Source organism: Jatropha curcas, chromosome 9, assembly GCF_041381405.1.
Source record: "Jatropha curcas cultivar XTBG-Jc1 chromosome 9, XTBG_Jcur_1.0, whole genome shotgun sequence".
NCBI lineage: Eukaryota > Viridiplantae > Streptophyta > Magnoliopsida > Malpighiales > Euphorbiaceae > Jatropha > Jatropha curcas.
The window spans coordinates 27,057,932-27,079,840 of NC_143159.1; the positions used below are offsets into that span (position 1 = coordinate 27,057,932).

General features: G+C 29.3%; 2 protein-coding genes and 1 long non-coding RNA gene across 5 annotated transcripts; all 3 read right to left on the reverse strand.

Moving 5' to 3' along the window:
* Positions 1-1,288: 1,288 nt before the first annotated feature.
* LOC110010172 (uncharacterized) lies at positions 1,289-2,097 on the reverse strand. The gene is made up of 2 exons (XR_002285133.2): positions 1,804-2,097; positions 1,289-1,710 (listed from the first exon to the last, which is right to left on the reverse strand). It is a non-coding gene; the product is annotated as an uncharacterized LOC110010172 (long non-coding RNA).
* A 4,779-nt stretch (positions 2,098-6,876) lies between these two features.
* On the reverse strand, positions 6,877-11,021 carry HDG11 (homeodomain GLABROUS 11). 2 transcript variants are annotated; one of them, XM_020681951.3, is made up of 10 exons: positions 10,712-11,021; positions 10,063-10,206; positions 9,856-9,973; positions 9,122-9,769; positions 8,929-9,030; positions 8,655-8,855; positions 8,388-8,568; positions 8,051-8,313; positions 7,871-7,960; positions 6,877-7,782 (listed from the first exon to the last, which is right to left on the reverse strand). In XM_020681951.3, the coding sequence occupies exons 2-10, from the start codon at positions 10,197-10,199 to the stop codon at positions 7,390-7,392; spliced, it is 2,133 nt and encodes a 710-aa protein (XP_020537610.1). In that variant the 5' UTR covers positions 10,200-10,206; positions 10,712-11,021; the 3' UTR covers positions 6,877-7,389. The 2 variants fall into 2 exon arrangements, with proteins under 2 accessions (XP_020537610.1, XP_012079215.1); XM_012223825.4 differs by having other exon boundaries at positions 10,063-11,021.
* Positions 11,022-15,287: 4,266 nt separating this feature from the next.
* On the reverse strand, positions 15,288-19,785 carry LOC105639699 (organelle RRM domain-containing protein 6, chloroplastic). 2 transcript variants are annotated; one of them, XM_012223842.4, is made up of 5 exons: positions 19,471-19,785; positions 18,593-18,661; positions 18,365-18,471; positions 15,550-15,631; positions 15,288-15,397 (listed from the first exon to the last, which is right to left on the reverse strand). In XM_012223842.4, the coding sequence occupies exons 1-4, from the start codon at positions 19,718-19,720 to the stop codon at positions 15,554-15,556; spliced, it is 504 nt and encodes a 167-aa protein (XP_012079232.1). In that variant the 5' UTR covers positions 19,721-19,785; the 3' UTR covers positions 15,288-15,397; positions 15,550-15,553. The 2 variants fall into 2 exon arrangements, with proteins under 2 accessions (XP_012079232.1, XP_012079226.1); XM_012223836.4 differs by having other exon boundaries at positions 15,288-15,631.
* Between the last annotated feature and the right edge of the window lie 2,124 nt (positions 19,786-21,909).

Here is a 21,909-nt window from a genome sequence, read left to right on the forward strand (position 1 = left end):
CCTAAATCCATTGATCCATAATATTTTTCAAATTTCTAAAAAGTGTAACTAAATAACTAGATTCTATGTTTTAAAAATTTAAATTTTCAGTATGAACATTTTTTTAAAATAATAAATTTAAACTTATTTTTTTCCAAACTTTACTATATACTATATAAATTTGCCATATATGCCTCTGTCTCTCAATAAAAATTAAATAAAATTTTATTTCTTTATCATCAAACCTATGCCTAAAGTCATAACAAATATTTCATATTTGATCTTTTAGTCCATATAATTACAAATTAGCAAATGCTAAGTACAATTTATATTCTTGTTTTTAAAATAAGAATATAGAATTACTTTAGGCTCCATGAGTCCATCTAAATGCTTGAAACCTTAAATTTTTTTTTTTTTTTAATATTTCAAGGTGGGCACATGTCCATATTAGGCCGCATGTGGTTCTGCTCATTCTCTCCATTACAAGAGTTTTCACTAAATGAATTTAATTTTTTATTCAAAAAAATTTTAAAAAAAAGTGTTTAGCATGTAGATCCAATAAATTTACTTGTGAAGAAAAATTAATATGTAGAGTTTTTAAAAATTAGCTTTAAAAAAAGGGGAAAAAAAGTGAATTTAAATCAAGTTGGTATTAATGGCATTTTTTTTAATTATAAATTATTCGGTAAATTATAAAGAAATTGCATAATTGAGAACTTCTCCATTGAGTTTGATTGTGATATGTTTGTAAATTTGAAACTGAAATTGTAATTTTTCTTTTTAATGTTGTAATCTATTGTTTGTGTAGCAGGTGAGCTGAGATGGCATAAGGAATCATTCTAAACCCATACAAATTCTAACAAAGTTGAAATACCCAGAAAAATGAAAACCTTTGGAGTGCCATTGCAAGCAGAAGGAGCCTCCATTGAAAGAAGCTTATCTTTCTCTTTGCATATTATACATTCCCCCATTTCTTTCACTCTCTTTAAATAACAACCTCCTCCATTACTTTTCAAAGAGATATCACCATCATTCTCTGCTATTGCTTCAGCCACCATTTTTTTCTTCTTTTCCCTCTCTACTGTATGTGTGTAGAGAGAGAGAGAGCAGTATAAAACTAATGCATAAAGTTGTCTATTCATTCTGATAATGATGAAATAAAATTCTCATCTTCTTTCCCTTGTTGTCTCTTTTCTTCTTCTTGACAATTCTCTTTTTCTCTGTCAATTTCTTATTTTCTCAGTTTTTCCCTTATTTTCTTATCATACAAACATACAAGTTAGAAAACCAAAACACAAAACAGACTAAGTTAACAAAAGACGTGGAACTTACTTAAACATAACAAAAAAAACCAACAAAGACACTTAGCATAAGAGTCTATCTTCTCCAGTAGGGATAGGAATAGATTCCCACCAAACAAACACCAAGAAAGCTTAAAACACAGTACTTTGCATCTACAGACATTTATTTAAATCTTATAGAAACAATCGCTGGACTCTTCTATAATTTCCATACTATTTTATTATCCAATTATCTTGTACGTCACGATTAAGGGACATGCATGGGCTAAAACTTCTAACTTCAAATACGTATAAGGATCTGCAGAAACTACCATCTGAAAAGTTCAGAACTTTTGCTCATCTTGCAAAGACCCATAGCATTCTGTGCCATCAAACTTCACCATTTGTTCTGCAGGAGATTTATCGGGGGAAGAAACGGGAATTTTGTCTTCTTCGTGGGATTCACTCATTATAGTAAAGGAGAAACAAAACTATATAATATGTACAATTTGCATGTATATATATTGAAAAAAAGAAAGGATACGACTCGACGTCGACGTCGACGATAGATAGTAACCAATGAGGTGAACGCTTCGGTTACCAACAACTGAAAAGAAAACATAAAATGGCGTTTCGTCGAATCTCACATCGAACCACCACTCTATCTGACGCTGCACGATCATTACTTGACGTTACCTGCGAATTCCCTAGTAATGTTGCCTGCGAAATATTGAGTCTTCTTCGTTTCTTATCAGGAGCATACATAAATGTCTCTCCCGGTTTCACTTCTGCTCCCAAGAAAACCATTTTAACAAATATGATTGGTTTGGTCAATGAGCAGCGCAAATCTGAGTGAGTCAATCCAAACATCCTATTTAACTGTGGCGTTGGGTCGTAGAGAGAAGCTTAACTGAGCAGTGGACCCATGGAGAAAGAAGATTGATCGATTGACTGATCTTTAAAAATTGCAATTATTAGTTTTAAGATAATTTTTTTCCACAAATATAAGTAATTTTACGATAATTTTTTTGTCTATAAATTTAATTTGTTTTGAAATATTTAGAAGTAATAAAGTTTTTTCAATTACTCTTATTATATTAAATACAATAACGATCTCTATAATTTTCTAAAAAATAATTTAATCAAATTAGTAAACATACTATTTTAATTTATATAAATTACTTATTTATTTAGTTATCATGCAACAACAAAAATCGACTTATATTTATAAACGAAGGAAGTAAATGATTTATCTATTTATTCCATTTTAATTTTCCCTTTATAAATTTTGAAGTATCATTTTTTTTATGTAGTGATTTCTTTGTTACAAAAAAAAGATGCATTAAAAAGCAAAAGGAGCACTTTGGGAAGTGCAAATGCAATTTAATTAGGGGTGGAAAAAAAGAGAAAAGGAAAGTATAAATAAATACTTCTTTTTATTTAGAGAAAATAGAAAAAGCTCTTAAATTAAAAAAGTTAGTTAAATAAAATTTTCTTTCTAAATTATATTTATTTTTTCGTTAATTATGGAGACAATAGCTGATATAAAAATTAGTCCTAAGAAGTGCATTTATTGACTACTTATATTATTTGGGCGTCACTTTTAACCTTTTTTATTAACTCTATCACATTTTATTAGAATCGGAACGTTTTACATAATGTGTAAAAAAAAACGAAAAAAAAAATTTAGAGCTAAATTAAAGGCCAAATTTTTAAACTTATTCGTTAAAGTCCATAAATTGCCAAAATTTTCGGCGAAAATAAATGAGAGAAGACTTAAATTTTAGCTCTAACTTGTTTAAACTTAAATAGTTTTTCAATTGAAACTGAAAATTAAAAACAACATTTAATTTCTCCAATTTTGAATAAAATTCAGAAAGTAGTGTCCAAATGCAATGCATTGCAGTCAAAATGAAATAGAACTTGGAGCCAAATTGTTTGAGTTTACAATTTGACTCCTTGACTTCCAAATTTTGCCCACATACAAATGAAATCATAGTTAATGATCTAATTCAGGAAAATCTATTTACTTCTCCATAACATCTAAATCGGTCACACCAATATCCAAAAATGGTCACTACTTTGCATCTTTTAGACTTGAATCCTATACATAATGAAGCAGAAATGACTATGGTTGTCTATATATAACATGAATGACTATGGTAATCAAAACATACCCGCACTTTTAAAAATAAAACATCGCCATTTTTAAAACTTAACTGAGCAAAACATATATTCATCCCTAACGTCAAACATTGTGGGCAAATTTACAATGATAAAAGTGAATTTATATTCATCAAACATACAAATAAAGGCTAATTCTGTATTTATGTAGCCATTATTTGACTTTGAATATCAAAACTTTAATTTAGTGGCCAAATTTATAAAAAAGATCACTGTTACTATAAAACGAAATGAAAAAGTGAGTTGACAACTTATCCCTTAAAGCACGTTTGCATTATGTTGAGAATATTTGTGTACGTCACTTTTCTTAATTGTTCAACTTTAATCTTAAAACAAACACATATACTCCAATAGCTTTTTAATCTTTTTAATTTAGTTTGCATCCCAAAGTTATTATTTAGAGTAAAGTTCTCTATTAAAAAAAAAAACGCCCAGAAGAGAAAATTTTCTCTAAATAAAAAGAATAGAAGAAGTACTCAATGGCATTGATTTGTACAGTTGAAAGACTTTATATTTGCTGATTGTCAATCTACTTGTTTTAATGACTTGTTAATTAAGGTAGATCATGACCTTCTTTTTCTTTAATTTTAACAGTTGAGCTAATTGACAGCTTTATTCTTGGAGGTAAGGGTAGCCACGATTCGATTTGAAATCAGAACTAAATAGAAATCAATTTAATTTCTTGAAATCAGATTCGAGAAACTTTAGTTTTGAATTGTAACATTTGAAATTAAAATTGACCAAACATAGCTAAAATTGACTAGTTTAGATTATGATTTTGGATATTTCAGGGGAAAAAATCTAAAATTAGAATCAAAACCAACCTAGCCTAAATAACCAAATTTTAATTCTAAGCCAATGGCCATAACTAGGAGTATCAAAATGGTCTGACACGCGAACACCATTTGCCTAACACACGAAATAAATAGGTTAGGGTCAAGGTTGAACGGATTCGTGTTATAAATGAATGATCCATTTATGACGCAAATATAAATGTATTGTGACACGGGTTGACATACGAATTAGACAAATGACCCATTTATTTAAAAGTAAAAAGGTAATTTTAGTGTCAAATATAAATATTCCAACTAAAACCTATTTCAACTTTATTGTTAAATTAATTTTTTTATTTTAGTCATGAATCTTGAAGAATTTATATATTTTATGTATATAAATTATTTTTAAATATGATTTGAGCTAAATAAATTAAAATTTAAAAATATTATAAGCATGTTAAGTGGGTTATATGCAGGTCAATATGATCCACTTAATCTATTTATGATATTAGGTAGGTTACACGGTTGTACATGGATCAACACGACCCACTTAACCTGTTTATGATATTAGGTGAGTTACACATGTCGTGTTCATATCATTTGCCTAATTTTCGTGTCGTGTTCATATCACCTACCTAATTTTCGTATCGTGTTCACGTCGATAAATATGACACGATTATTAAATGGATCGTGTTCGTGTTGATCTCAATTGTATCGCATGTTAAGCGATTTCATGTTGAACTCAACACCCAAACTCGTTTTGACACCCCTAGCCATAACCGGCGATTCACAAAATCAATCAACACTATTCATACGCTTTGTTTAGATGAATGGAGGGAGAAATCATTAAATTAAGGTATAGTAAAGTATGGTAAATGTCTTTTTTGTATTTGTGGAGAAGGTATGATAAATGAAAGTTTAATAACATTGTTTTATTTGATTTAATAGTAGAGGAAAATACCTTTGTCATAGAAGAATTATAAAATAATTATGATAACTTTAGAAATTAAAATTTTTAACAATACTTACACCACAATTCGGGGTATTGAAGATTGAGGTGTTTAGACAGATTTTTAACCACTCAAATAATTTTCAAAAAAACATATTTTCCCTCAAACTCTCTTCCCAAACTACTAAATAACTCCCTCTATCTTACTTTACTTTCTAAACCTAACAAATAATCTCCATCAACACAATCTGTTAATGTCTAATACATTATTCAGTTTCAATTATCTCAAAAACATGTTATTTAGCCTCTAATATTTAGAGTTGGAAAATGACTAATTGAATTCAATACATTGATTAATTGTGTTAAAATTTCCATACACAGTTAACCCATTCAAATATATAAATTCAAATGAATTTAACAAATGAATATTCAATCATTTTAAAACATTAATTCATGCATGCATTTAATTAGTTTTTTAATAAATTACATTTATTTTATGTTTATTTAAATTATTTATTGAATATTGATTTATAAATACATTACTCCATCCATCACAACAATTATACGACCTCTGTTCTATGATACTTGTTACATATGAGAAAATAATTTATTTCAAAATACTTGTCACATTTGTGGTTTCAAAGAGTAATAAATCCATTTTTTTCATATTTACCCTTTGATATGACCAATAATTATTACTTCAAGTTAATAGTTTTCTTAAAGAATTAGTATTACATTAAGGGTAATATAGTCAATTTACTTAATAATTTATTGTAACTTAAATAAATTTAATGTTTTTTTTTAAAACATGAAATTATAAATGTGATAAGTATTATAGAACAGAGATAGTAATATCAAATATTCTTTATACAGTTTAAGAATAGTTAATTAAATTAATTTAACTATAATTCTTTTTCTTGGTTTTCTTAAAGACCCTAAACATTATATGTTAATTATTTTGTGTGGACCTTATGAATCTTATTGAGTTTAAAACATCAAGAGAATAATACATTTGGGTTCCTAATTTATATCCCAATTAACAATTTCATCCCTCTATTTCAAAAAATTACTAAAACATCCTTAAATTTTATAGTCAGATACATAAATTCATCTTGAACTTTACAAATCTAACCGAGTGACACTCTGAACTTGTGAGTAACCCATCATACATTTAAACTTGTAAATTTTGATAATATTGCATATTTTTTTCACACTAATAATAATTTTTAGAGTTTTTAGCTTTTATCTACAAAATATCAAAATAATATATAATTAGCATAATTTTAGAATAACAATTTTTATAAACTTCAACTATTTAATAGGTATTTAATTAATCAAATTTTATAAATGGAAGTGTTTAATAAAATGATTTTGCAAATTGAAGTGTTTAATATGTATAATTTTATATATTAAAGTTGCTGGATGATTTAAAATAAGGTAAAGTGACAAAGTTCATGTATGTATTTACGTATTAGGGTGAAGTTTTATGATAGTATTTATTTGAAGTTACAAATGCGGGAAAATGAGAGGCAAGGAAAGAGGTGGAGCCCAACATTGATGCAGAAGCTAAATAGTGGCCCACCGCACTGGTGAATTTCAACTCCTGGCTGCCTGTCGTCTTCATTAACACACATGCATCCATTAGTGAAAGAAAGAAAGAAAGAAATTAAAGCAGACGATTTTATTACAAGTAGTAACTAACAAGCAGTGGAAAAAGAAAACAAAAGATCATTCATTGCTAAATAAATGTAAAAGCACAGAAGTCAATGCCCGAACCACACATTTTTCTTGCTGTGTTTGTAGTGGCGAAGAAAATATGAGAAAGAAAAGAAAAGAAGAACCAGCAGGAAAGATATAGATGGTGCGTTCTTGACTCCCACTTTAAGCTAATAAAAATTTTCTCAAGAAACAAACAATCCAACCCCTTGTAGTAAAAATAAATAAATAAATAAATAAAATCTAGCTGGTGTAGACTGTAATGAAGTTTGGCAGCAAAAACAGCAGCAGCAGTAAATAAACCATCTTGGAGGGTTGATGAGAGAGCATTCAAGGCTTCAACTAACGCTCTCTCAAATCCAACTAAACCTCAGCATTCAATAACTCTTCCACAAATGCAATACTTATTGTTCTTTTCTTTTCTCTCATCTCTCATCTCCATATTTAATTTAAAGCAAGCTGGTGTAGAGCCAAAGAGAAACAGTTGTATTGCAGAATCAGATGATCAAGAACTAGGACAGTTCATTGCAGCCTTAATTTGTTGGATGGTGGTACTGATAAGGTTATTAACAGTTGTTACAGACTCCAAGTTTAGCTTAGCAGATGGCAAGCTGCTTACCAGTATTTGAAATGATACTGTAATTAGTGAACCACTTGACCTACGGCCCATGCTTACATGGGTACTCGAGCTTGTCGATGCTCCATCTCCATGGTCTAGACGACCATCAGGAGAAATAGTGAACCCTGATGGCAGTAATGGAATGTATGAAGGATCTTCTCCGCTCATTGCAATGTTAATGGCTGGTAGATCAACTGGACAGTATACTACAAGTGAACCTGATGAGTCTATGCAACTTTCTTGTAGTATTAACATATTGTTCTGCCCAGTGTTGAATGCCTATTATTGCAAAAAAAATCAATCTATATTAGACAATTACGAAAGCTAATTAACAGTTCTGCAAGTATAGAGATATATTAAGCCTTACTCGAAGAACAGATATGCAGTTCCCTGGATGTGAGCCATTGGCGATATGAGCAACTTCTTGCACTGCATTGCCACTCGAGAGAACATCCCACTAAAGAAAAAATAGCAATTTTTTTTTTCAGCCTAAGAATCAGTACCAAAACAACTAATATAATAAATAAGGATGATATAATGTTTATACCTGAGCTCGAGTTCTTTCATCTTTGAAGAAATTGAAGACATTTTGTGGAGAAACTGGAAGCCAAAAGGTAGTAGCTGCATTAAGAACAACACCATTTGGTTGGCCAGGATCTGTGCTCTTATGAACTCGAACTCCAACCTCATTTGAACCGGAAACAGTGGTCCATCTATGTCTATTAGATGTGCTGATGCTAGCACAGAAACTGTTTACCATTCTTTGGGCAAGTTTCATCATGCTTCGCTTACCATCAGGAGATGGAATTACTGGAAAATATAGGTAACTTGTTAATTATAATTTATAAAAAGTAAAACAAAAACACTTGTTCTAAAACAATTACCTCCACCAAGGTCGCGAGTTGATGTGCCCGACACCATTAGACATGCAAACCTTTCGCACATCCTTTGCAAAGTAGCAAGCCACCGTTCAGCTCCAAAGGCCATCCCACTATATATAAGGTCTCTGTAAAGCCTATGAGTTGGGGTTTTATCTTCTATCTCTACATGTTCAACCCAAGTAACCTGTAATTCACATTTGAAATGAATTTTAAAATGCAACATTCAACTAACAACCTTAATAAAACCTCAAATGGATCAATTTAAACAACCTTAGAGTATCCATTAGGCATATCCTGAATCAAGCATCCAGATGGAAGCCTATGGGAGCTACATTGAGAAGCAAATTGTGGAATGTCATATGAAACATTAACAATTGCCCACAAGCCTTGCTCAATTTGCTGACAATATCGAAGGATATAGAATTCTCGAGTTTGTACTAATGGTGAAAGAACCTGCAACTCTTCATACATCTGCAGAACTCTTCAAAGTTAACATTCAAACTGCAGTTTTTTCGTGTGTGATAAAAATTAAATTATTTTTTACCAGTTGCAAAGCACCACTGTGGCTGCCTAACATTCCAGATGAAATTACTTCAAGTGTTTTGGACATGGAAACAATTGTGGGAAAAAGCTCTACCCATTTGTTCTGCAAAGTTAAAAGACAAGAATTAGGAAAATGGGCACCTAAAAAACATACAAAAATAAAAAAAGAATATTCGCGGGACAAGAAGACTCACTGCATCCATAAACATGTCGACCAAAGCTAAACTATTCATGATAACAACACCTGAATCTCTAGATGCCTCAATTCGAACATTGGGATTCTTCAAGCGAGAAATAGGCCTGGGAAAAATATTCTGGTAGGTATCAAGGTCAAGAATGTCTCTAGAATCACTTGGTGACTTAATCCATGAAGGTTCATCAGTCTGCAAAAGCCTTAGTAATTCTTCAAGAGCATTAGCAGCAATATCAGTCATAAGCGACTTGTCCATATCAGAAATACCAAGTGGATGATGAAAAGGTAAACTTGAAGAAGAAAATGATGATGGAATAAGATCAAGATCAAGATCAAGCGAAGGACCACTAAAACTAGCCATAGATAAATCCAGTGAAGACATATGAATGGGCTGTACTGGAGGGAGATGAGAAATAGGTCTCCCTATGTATTTGGCAGCAATGCTTGAAACTCTATCAAGTTCTTCTTTTAATTGTGCATTTTCTATTCTTAATTTCTGTTCATCAAAATATGAATCTTCAGTTACAGGAGGACCTCCACAAGATGGGCAAATCACATTCTTGAGTGCTTCTCTAATGGCTATATTCTCACATCGGATCTTATCATTCTCAGCTCGAAGTGAACAGTTATCTGCTCGTTCGTGTTGAGCCTGAAAGTTTTTAGTTTATACGTGTTAGAAAAATATGATCTTTTATAAAAAAAAAAATAAAACAAAGAAGAGATTATCTAGAAAACCTTCATTTGGGTTCTTCTGTTCTGAAACCAAAACTTGATCTGGCGAGGTGCTAAACCCAACTCTCTGCTCAATTGTAACCTCTGCTTCTCATCTGGATGTGGGCATTCCTTGAACATTCTAAATTTTTTCAAAATTTTAATTACTTTCTAATTAAAGCAATGAAAGAAAAATGATAATTTGCAATGCCAATTCATTTCTGAGCTTACGCTTCAAGCTGCTGAATTTGATTAGCAGTATGGCGATGATAACGCTTCTTCCTCCTCTGAGATTCGGAGAGGTCATGATCCCCACCGGACGGACTACCAGCACCGCCGTCTCCTCCGCCGCCGCTACCGTACTCCATAAAAGTGCTAAAAATCAAAAAAAGGAGACGGAATTTTGAAAAAGAAAAGCAAGAGAAAAGTAGCGGAAGGAAGAATCAAGAATAATATAGATGATGAGGCATGACAATATAACAATAAAGAAGAAGTAAACGGAGGAGTTTAAGCATTGACATTGAAAGACAAAAAGGGAAGATATCATATCAAAAGAAACGGCAGAAGAAGAAATGTAATAGAATTTGGCATGATTTGGAGCGAATTAAATGGGAATTATCATCAAAAAGATCAAATCTTGAGGCTCTAATTAAGCCTATATATCTATATATATATATTTCTATTCACAGTGACTACTGCTATTTACTATAATATTACTATATATAATTTTGTTGCTCTGCCACTTTTGGGGTTATGTAACTGATGGGTTTTAAAAGCATTGCCTCTTTCTCACTATCTATACAGAGAGAAAGAGAGAGAGAGGAGAGAGAGTGGTGTGGGTTTTAAATTTTTAATTTGAATACAGAGTCATTCACCATACTCGAGATAATTCTCTCTCTAAAATTTAAGACAGACAGACACTCTGAAACTCTCTCTCTCTTCTTTCTCGCTTCACTGGTAGAGTGGTACAGGTATGCACAACAGAGCTTTTAATTTCCTTTACTTCAATACTTCCTTCTTCTACATTCAGCTGCTGAATCAATTTTCTGCCTGTGATTTTTCCTTTCAGACGCATTTTTCAGCGTTAAATTGCATTTTTTTTGGTTTTGGGTTCTCACTCTCACTCATCAAATATCTCAGCTAACTTTTTTTTTTTTTTTCTATCTTTCTTTGTTTCTTTCTTTTCTTAATTCTTTACTTTCCTTTCTCTTTGACTGAAGGAAAGAAAAATAAGTGGCACAAAAGTCAAACTCGATACCTTTTTGGAGAGCCGGATTTCTCTGCCAAGATTCCCACCACAAATCCATTGTTCTGCTTAACTATTATTTACATATGTAAAAGAAACAATGGAAAAGACTTACTTAGGTTTAATGAAGAACTTACCATTACGTTAAAAGCTTTTATAATCCTTAATTAAACTTGAACTCTTTTTATTTAACCACGGTAATTCAACCGGCACGTGTCAATTATAATTCGGTTTCAATTTCATTTCTATTATGAGATAGTCGGATTAATTCAACAGTCACGTATCGATTATGATTTACCTCCAATTCAATCATTGTTCGATTATAATTTAGATCATCTAGATTTTTGTTATGAGATAATTGTTGAATCAATAATTGATGTAAATGAGAGTATTAAAATTGTTTTACCGAAAAAAAATGGCAAATATAAAAAATTATTAATTATTAATTAGGTATACGAAGAATTGAATATATAATTATACGAGTATTTTGCATAAAATATTATTAAATTTTGGAAGGTCAAAACTCAAAAGCGCATATATATATATATATATATATATTTTTTTTTTTTTTTTTCCATTTGGACTTAGTTAGGACCCACATTATCATTCTTTCTTTTACTAGATCCTGTGGACCAAAACCAAAATTATATTATTTTAACCAAATATTGACCATTTTTGTTTTCTTTTGTTGTCAACTCTTTGCAATTGCATGCTAATATCAGAAGAGAAAAAAAAAATTAAAATAAATTAAAAAAAGAACACCTGAGAGTGTGTTCTTTAATTGGGTTTTTTACCTTTTAAGCACTTGATTAATGATTAATGCAGAATATGCTTTGTGCACTTGGCAGTAAGTAAATAGACTGCTTTGTATTAATAAAGTATACTTCTGGTTCTTCTATATTACCACTCATAAATTGAAAATTGAAAACTGACCATAAATCACTGTGATCTCTTCAATTTCGTCCTTTTACATTAAATTAGTCACTGCAGCCTAAAAAATTTACTTTCTCGTCCCAAAATATAAATCGTGTTGATAGAGCATTTTATTTTAAAATATAAGTCGTTTTTAGTATTTTAAGGAGTAATAAATGATGTCTTGTCAATATTACCATTATTTATATTAGATACAATAAATATTTTCACAAGTAATTATTGGTTTTAAAATAAAAGATAATTTATCCTGATTTTGTTACAATCTAAGTAAATTAATTGTTTTCTTTATTTTTATGCAAAAACTTTAAACGACTTATATTTTGAAATAATAAAATACCCATTTAGATCTATGTAGAATGGATTCATTCACAAACTCACTCTAATTCAATTAAACATACCGTATTGGGTGGTTTCAATTCTAAATTATATTCACGTTGATCGTAATCGTGTTCATCCTAACTGTGTTGTTTCAGACCTGACTGATCGTAATCGTGTTCATCCTAACTTTGTTGTTTTAGACCTGACACGGACACGGTCCATCAACTTATTTTAACACAGTTAATTTTGAAAGTGAGTGTAAATGTAAATTTTATCAAATTAAGACCTTGTTATTAAGCGTTGAAAACCTAATCCTAAATGATGATTAATCATTGCTCATTGGACATACCCTAATCTTTAAGCTTGAAGCAATCAATTATTTAATCAGTAAATTAATTGACTTTGACCTAAATGTTGAAGAAAAATTAGGAGTCCGTACTCTTTTATATCCACAAAATGCTACCGTAACGAAAAAGTTTTTACTGGAATCAAACAAGTTGCAGTTTTAAAATAAATGGTCCATGAAATGACGTGGACATTTTTGAAAACTCTACCGTACAGCATCTGAAAGATAAGTTTGTTAATATAAGAGTTTTTTTTTTTATTAAATTGTAATTACTAATTATCAAAATCATTAAATTCAATCCACGATTATTTAGATGAATGATTCGACACTCTTTTCTTCTCATTTAAATGAAGTTGAGGGTTCAATCCTCAAAATTAAACCAGTTAATTTGATTCGATATTTTGGTTAGTTCCGACTAATGCTTGCTCTTGATTTTCGTTAGTCCAGCCCTCCTAACTTTAAAATTCTTTGATTTTGCATGCTAAAGTCATGGATGATCATTTTGATTCGACCTGAATCCATTAGATAAATCTCTATCCATGTATAAATGAAGTGAGTACGAATATCCACCAATTTGATTTAAGCCAAGCTAAACTCGAACCCGATCCGATTAATTTTTTTCTCTTTGTTATATAAAAGTAGGTTCTTTTTATATTCTTACTTTGCTAGCAAACTTTTGACAACACTTTTTAGCTTCCTAGGAAAAAGTACGAACACATCCCCTAAAGCCGTCAAATTAAATCTGGTTTGATTTTTCGGTTTGTTTATTTAAATTTACCGGTTCAATTTACCATTTTAGATATTTTCAATTTTTGGTTCAGTTATGAAAATAAGCTAAAATTATATAAAAAAAAAAAACCAAATTAAACATGTTTTGATTTGGCTTCAATCTTATGCGTAGTTTAATTTCAATTCAATTAAAAAATATAATTCGATTTCTAGCGCTATCGGTTTGCTTTGATTCAAAATCAAACCAACCAATAGCGCATCCTAAAACCTAGGTTTGAACTGTGGTTCCTCCATCATTATTGTTCATTTTTCAATTTAGTATTTTGTTTTGGACTCAAACATTTTACTTTATATAGTCTTTTGGTAATTAAAATTCTTAATGTTTAAGGAGAAAAAAAGGGCAAACATTACATGACACATTTGACAAATCATGTGGCAGCTTGAACATGAAGAATAAAGAGCATATATACTAACATAAGTTGTCTTTTAGGAAGTGACAGTAGGAGCTGATTGGTCTGAATCCAGCAAGCAAAAATTAGGTAATTGAATGAAAAACCAAATGAAATGACCAACTCCTAACCTTTTTCATTCAACTTCCATCTCCTTTATTTACTAAAGTTGTGGACTGAAGTGGACCCCTCTTCATTAATTAATCTTCTCTCTACTTCCCATAAACACTTTCCTCTTCTTCTCTTTATGTGCTAGATGATGGTGGGTGGAATTGAAGTTACATGTTTGTTGAAGGGCTCTAATTGGGATGAAAAAGTACTAGAAAATTTGAATTTTTAATTTTAAGGACCTAATTTCAGATTCAAAATTTTTAAATTTGTCAAGATTAACCCAATTTCAAATTAGACAAACTCCAACACTATTCATTTACATTAATGTGATGAGAATCAAGGGTGAATCACACTTAAAGAATAACGCTCGATTTGCCATTTGAACTTGAGAACAATATGCCGTTTGCTTAAAAATTAATTTTTTTTTTATTTTATAATTATTTACCTCATAAACTTGCACCAAAAGAACAAAAAACCCCAATTTTTAATATTTTAACTATTAAAAATTATTTAAAGAATTAAAAATTAAGAAAAAATTATTTAAAAGTATAACAATAATTATAAAAACTCACACTACCTTATCTTTAATTTAAAAAATAATTAAACAAAATATTTGATATAAAAAAGTATAAAATTAAAAATTTTTTGATTATATTGAATATTTAGTTAGAAAATTATTTATTATTTTTAATTTCAATCAAATATATTTATTTTTTAAAAAAAAAAAAAAATTTTGAGCCTTTCGTTCTTTTGGTGTAACTTCAAACAGTAAATTATACGGAAAGGTTGATTTTCTTTGATAAAAATTGTAAATTGTTTGAAAGTTAAGAGAGCAAATTGAATCCTATTCCTAATATTTACACCCAATTATCCATTTTTCTTAACCTTCAAATAGGAGATGATGTGGAGATTTTAATTAATTTTATATCCACTAACCTCCTATTTCCTTTAAAACATTAAATAAAAATTAATTAATACACATTTAATTCCATTTCTTAGTATTCCTTCACTCTTATTAACTCTTTATTCCATCCTCTTAAAACTCTTATTTAATTACTACAAAAAGATACAATTATGACACAACACTAATTAAAATTTATATAAAATTGGTATTAAGGGATTTATATATGATTATTAAAAGAATGGAGTTTTCTTTTTTTTTTTTTTTTGTCATTATAATAGAAACTCATGAAGAGTCCCAACATTTTGTATCATTCATTAGAAGAAAATTAATTATTTTTATTTGATTTTCATTATTCAATCAAATAGTAATAGAAAAGAAATTCTTAAAAATGGTTACCATCCATGTAAGTTATTCTGCAAGTAATAAAATGCAGCCTGAAGCCACTGCAATCTAGCCATTATAGTACATACTATGTTTTTCCAAGCAAATTCCAGGCTTCCAAGGATCTCAATATGCATACATCACCTAGACTGTGTTTTATGAAACCAATTAAAAAGGAAAATCAATGGATTTTTCCCCTTTTTCTTTTCTTTTTGTAGATTGGCAATGAAGAAATCAACATTAGCCAATACAACCTTAACATAATCAAAGATTTAACATCCATAATAGATTGTAAAACTACCTCTTCAAGATTGTCGAAGGCCTTGGCGAAGCTCTCTTCTAGGCTTTGCAACTTCCACAAAAATCACCCTGCCATCCAAAAACTGCAAGGAAGTAGTTTACATACCAATTCAAAATCCTCCTACATTTCCAACATTGTATATTATAATTCTAAAGCAAATTAATAGGTCATTTTCAATTTAGTTGGTGACTTCCAAATGGAATATCATGCCCTCAATTAAGGGAACAATTGAGATTTGAGTACAAATGATTTATATTCTTTAATTAAAATTAACTTTTAATGTATTTACCACATTAATTAAATTCTTAAGATATTAGATTAAGAGGACTTTAGTTAGAGAAGAGAATTATCAATATATCATATACCTCTATTCCTATATAACTACAAATTAATTCAGTTACTAGTTAATGCCACTAATATGCTATAATTTATAGTTTCAACATCATTTCCAACTTTTTCTTTTATTTGATTGATAAATAGTTGGGTACTCCAATAACAAACAAGTCTTTCTATTAGGATTTCGTAAATTAATTAAGTTAATTCTTTGTTCCTATCTTACCCTTGAATGAAATGTCAATACACTCTCTCTACATCTCTTTCTCTCCTCTAAACTACACCAAATTTGTAACCATACTGAATTCCTGATGTCAATTGCAATTGGACACATCCAAACTCAAAACTGCCTTTTCATGAAGTCAAAGAAACATGACTTGAAATTTCATTGCAGTTCAGAATAAAAGCAAAACACCTCCAAATAAATCCAGCAACCTACTAACAAGATGAAGAGGTGGGTTTATATAAACCATGTACGTGGTTTTGGAGTCAGTACATATGTTGTAGTAGTACTACTGGTTTTTTTTATTCAAATACAAGCTTCTTCTTTTGTTTCTTTTTTTTTTTAAAAAAAAATAAAACCTTCTTTTAAGATCTAAGATATTGGGAATTCGTTAATTGAAGAGACTACTAAAAAACTTCACATTCCCATAATTCAAAGTTTAACTTGCAACCACGTTTCATTTCTCCTATTAGCAGTTAGCACAGTATTTTCTTAGTTAAACTAATTTATTATTTTCATCCTTTTCTCTTATACATACTGGGTACTTCTGATATCTTTATATGCTAGGGAATGGTGCAGGCACAGCCTAGGCATGGACAAAATTTTTTTTATAATTTTAATTTTATTTTAAAGAAACTATTCATTAATTATTTTTGTCTTGGATGAACCATTACTCTACAGTTTATATTTAATCCATGTTCTGCATTACATGCTTTCATTTATATATTTTTCCACAGAATATTTATTACATATTTTTTCTAAATACCAAGTAGACATGTAATAATTGACAATATTTTGACTCACAATTAAAGACAATTAAAAATTTATTTGAGCCAAGTTGATTTTAGATTGTGAAATTATGACTTTTCTAAATTTTAATGATTAATTAATAAATAAAATGAAAAAACTAAAAATGTTAAACAGATAAAAGTATAAAAAAGTATACTAATCCTAATCCACCTCATTAATTATTCATTATTTGAATACTATTCCCTATAATTAATTATTTTCATCATTTCTTTACTCTCTCTTTTTTATAACATCATCATCTCTCTCTCATTTGGTAATTATAGATGCCAACATCCAATTGATGAAAATATTCTTGATTTCCGTCTCTCTCAAACTTTTTACACCATAATTTAGAGCTATACCTCAATTTACTAGTGTTTTGTTCACTATCCCCATAGAACATTTAAAAGAAAAAAAAGACTTTTTCAAATGTGTTTAGCTTTTTAGAATTTCTCTAACAAGGAGATGCAAAACTGTGAAGTAGAACATATTCTTCAAGTCCCAACAGAAGCTCTAATAGAGACAAATTGATTGGTGGAATACAGAAAAAGAGCAAAGAATATTGTGGTAGAAAAAAAGGAGGTATTTTGGTCTAGTCAATGACTCAACATTACTCAAGCTGTGGATATAGAAATCTTGGTTGTGGAAACAGTTTGTCCCTAATAAATTCACATAATGCATGGGTATCATGACTAGTTATACAACAAAATTGTTATATTCCAATAAAGAACTACTTCAAGAGAAATCTCAACCAATACTATGCAATAGAGTACTCATAGAATATCCTGACAACATATCACATTTAGGCCATAACACTTCCCAACCTGCTAAAATAGATTTTTAGGTTAAGAGGAATAAAAACCAACAAGATAAAGAAATGGTAGAACGATATTAGATATGTCCAAGGAGAGTGTAAGCAAACAATTTTAGGATCAGTGCATAGGAGAGCAAGTGAGAACATGGGTATGAGGGAGTACACAAGCAGTAATTTATTTGGTAAAATGCAAGCTCCTAGTCCTATCTATCATTTTCCATATTCCATAATGTATCAATAAGGAGATACAATGGACTACTCTTTTTGTTAACTCATGTTTTCTCCCTAGGGATGCACCAATGATTAAAACGTGTGATTGGGATGGTTCGTGAAATTAAGGTGAACTGCCTCCCACTGTAATGAGCCTTTTACGATGGAAAAGAAGACTCTCCAAATGAACAATATGTTGTCTTTTTAAGTCAAAAAATTCACACTCTTATGCTTTGTTAAATTTTTCTCTAATTCATTCTGGTTATACTCATTACACCAAGTCATGCCATAATCCTTATGCAGAAGCAAGTATAAGCCTTGGAATTACTATTGCATGGTATTGAGAAAAAGAGTGAGTATTGAATATGCAAACCAACTAACCAAGAACAAAAAATATAAACAAATCCAGGTTGCATGAACATCATTTCCTATTACTGAGGACATACCTTGCCATGCATTCCCTCTATAGCTTTTTGAGAATCCTCCTCAGTTGCATAACGAAGGAAAGCAAATCCTCTAGGTCTGTTTGCTACTTTATCCATCACGAGATTCACTGTTAGGTAAGAACCAATACTTTAGAAACCCAATGTATAATAGACAGTTCGGAGACACTAAACATCATAACATAATTAAACAACACAATGAACTACAGGCTGTAAATCGATTGATCTCACTTTCCACAAGTTGGCCAAAATTTTGGAAAGCATTTCGCAAACTCTCTTCAGTGGTACGAAAAGACAGTCCTGCATTAAATGCACAGAAATGAGACATAAAACCAGAAAGGATTGCATCAGTGTTTCTTTACCAAGAATACATATTTGAGTTCATTAAGCAGCTCTCAACACGGATAAAAAAGAACAGAAAAAAATAAAAAAAACAAAAGATTAAAGACTCTTAGGTATCATTTTGTTCAAATTTTAACTTTCCATAAAGCAATTTAAGACATTTTCATCGACCTTTAAAACAGTTTTCTAGTTAAAGCTAATTTCACCCAACCCGTTATTTATTATGCATTTCTTACAGGATGTTAAAAAGCTTGCAGTAGCAGATTGTGAATGTTTGCTCTCCATCTGCTACTTACGCCTTTCATATTGCCATACAAGCTTTATTGTCTGCTTCCTTGTTATTCTTAGTCATAATTTTTGCTACATTTATTATTCAACATGTTGTATAGAATATAACTTCTTCAACATCATAATTATATAATTTAAATTACAAAAGCGCAGAAACACTTTGTTGTATCTAGCAAAATCTTATCATACAATAAACTAATAGCAATAAAGTTGCAGCGTCCCTAGCCCCAAATACCAAATTAACACAGCCATAGTAGAAGAATTCCAGGATTTGACAGAACAAAAACAGAATTACTTACAATATAACGAATATTTTCTACTTCATAAATTGATGGAGCTATAAAAGTGCTACCTAGTTTCATTCATAGAGAATTGAAGACCTAAGTTAACAGAAAAAGCCCACACTACTTGGAAAATAATCAAATGATTGAATCAGAAATAAGATAAAACCAAACAGTACATAAGGACGTAAAACTAACCGCTTACGAAGAGCCTTGTCTTGGGGGTTTGAGGAGTGGAAGAAGAAGAAGATGACGACACCAACACTCGGTGGTAGCCTAATCCTTGCGGTGGTCTTCCAATATGTAAGCAACGCAATGGCAATTGTCTCCTCCTACAGCTACTAGCGCATAATGAAATTGGAAAAGTCGATAACGCAATGACTCTAACCTCAAAGGATGAAGTTGAATTTGGAGGAGGAGTTATCTTCAATATCGCGCTAGCTGCCATTTTCTCTCTGTTTAGAACTCTTTACATTCAGTTGTTGCCGCAATTCCATGGATAAAATTATTAAAAAATCTTCCATATATAGGAGATTAAGACAGATGAACCACGAGTAAATTCCAATCAACATGCGCAGATAAAATATTTTTTACTAATAGCAATGCTTTTAAGGTTTTTTTTAATTTCATATGCAAAATATTAATTTAACGGAAAGCATAATTTTGAAAAATAATATAAATTAAATATTTAATTAATATAATTTTATAAATTGATATGCTCAATAAAATAATTCTATAAATTAAAATATTTAATAAGTAAAATTTCATAAATCCAAGTGTTTAATAAATCAAAATAAATTAAAAGTGAATATTAAAAGTTCATTTATGTATTTGGCCCACACTTCAATGCATCTCTTCTATTTTTCACCATCACATTAAGCTAAACATTGTTTGACTTTGCCATCTATCTAATACTCTTGTATAAATATTATATTATCTAATTGGTTACATAAGTTTATATAAGTTTTTTTTTTTTAATTATACATTTATGACGACTAAAATTATACTATACGTGTTCCATAATATTTTTCACATTTTAAATTTAACGTCTCTTGAGAAAATCATTAAATTTATCTAAATTACAGTAAATTGACTATATTAATCTTAATTGAATTATAATTTTTTAAGAAAACCATTAAATCGAAGTAATAATTATTGATCATATACAAAAGGTACATATGGAAAAAAAATATTTATTACTCCTTGAAATCACAAATATGATAAATATTTTGAAACAAATTATTTTCTCAAGTGTGACAAATATTATGGGACAGAAGTAATAATAATTTTTGCCTATTAGAACCTCCTGATCTTCTCACTATTATGAAGAATGAGAGGTTTAAGTTTTTGTCTTCTCGATCAAAAGAGTTTTCAATAATTTAGTAAATTTGGGAGAACTATCTATATTGTATAATCTATGTATTACGGCGTATTGAGTTTCCTAACAAATAAAAAAAATTATAATAAAGTTTCTCTAAAAATATATTGGAACAATTTCTATTGTAAACTACAAATAGTTGGAAAAGGACATTTTTTTTCTTAAAAAAAAAAAAAAGAAAAGGACATTTTAAAGACAGAAATACAGTTGTCACATAAGATTTGAAAATAAATACAATATGTAGCTGGACCAAAAAACAGAGAATAATTGCTCATAATCTAATTAAAACTAATTGGACCTAAGAATGGTCCCATGTTTGATCTCTCTTCCTGTAATAAAGTCCTCTTTAATGGATTCATGATTCTAATTATTAGTGGACTTAGAAATCATAGCATTGAAAAAATAATACTTGTATCACAATATTTATGGGAAAAAAAAACAAAAATTAACAAATATGTAATAAATAAAAACACCAAGAAATTCTATTGCAATAACCTTTGCCTTAAAAAAAATAATTATCTAAATATAAATTATCTTTAAAATAAATTTATTGTGGCTCCATCATTTTCTTTTCTTTTTTAGCTTTTTATATTAATTTTATAGTTTATTTTATAGTTTTCTTCAAATAAATTTATATATTTGTATTCAGTAATTATCTAAATATATAGATAAGAAAATAAAAAAACAAAATAAAGTTACAATAGATTTAAAAAAAAGAGATATGTCAGCTATTAATGAAAAGAAAAGAAAAGAAAAATTTTAAAATAAAATTATAATTATCTTATAGTTAAATAAGACAAAAAAAATTTCAAAATTATAATTATCTATACATGTTTATTAAAGTAATTATAAATAAACTTTAAAAACATTTTCAACATCTAATCAAATTGTAGAAAATAAAATAAAATTCTAACAAATCTTAAACAAAGAAAAATAGAAAATGTTTATAGGTAGATATATCTATCTATATATATAATCCATAATTTATCTAAAATCTATATTTGATTGTAAAAACCGCTAAAAATACAGATTTTTAATTTTATTAGTTGAGAAAATAAAAATAATTTAATTTGATTAATTATATTATTTTTCTATTTAAATCTAAATTCTATTTTATAAATTAAGAAATTATATTATATACTAAATCAGATATCCATAAAATATTCATAAGGATATAATAATTTAATTTTTTTAATTTATTTGAGACTTTTATGCTCGAAATAACACTACGAGTTACACAACAGGTGTTAGCTTGGTCG

Coding starts and splice junctions, on each gene's coding strand:
- HDG11 (XM_020681951.3), bottom strand. CDS start 10,199: ATGGAGTACGGTAGCGGCGGCGGAGGAGACGGCGGTGCTGGTAGTCCG. Junction 9,974..10,062: donor CAAATTCAGCAGCTTGAAGC/GTAAGCTCAGAA, acceptor GAAAAAATTTAG/AATGTTCAAGGAATGCCCAC. Junction 8,569..8,654: donor TGCCTAATGGATACTCTAAG/GTTGTTTAAATT, acceptor TGTGAATTACAG/GTTACTTGGGTTGAACATGT.
- LOC105639699 (XM_012223842.4), bottom strand. CDS start 19,720: ATGGCAGCTAGCGCGATATTGAAGATAACTCCTCCTCCAAATTCAACT. Junction 18,472..18,592: donor TTTTGGCCAACTTGTGGAAA/GTGAGATCAATC, acceptor CTTACCTAACAG/TGAATCTCGTGATGGATAAA. Junction 15,632..18,364: donor TAGAGGGAATGCATGGCAAG/GTATGTCCTCAG, acceptor ACTTCCTTGCAG/TTTTTGGATGGCAGGGTGAT.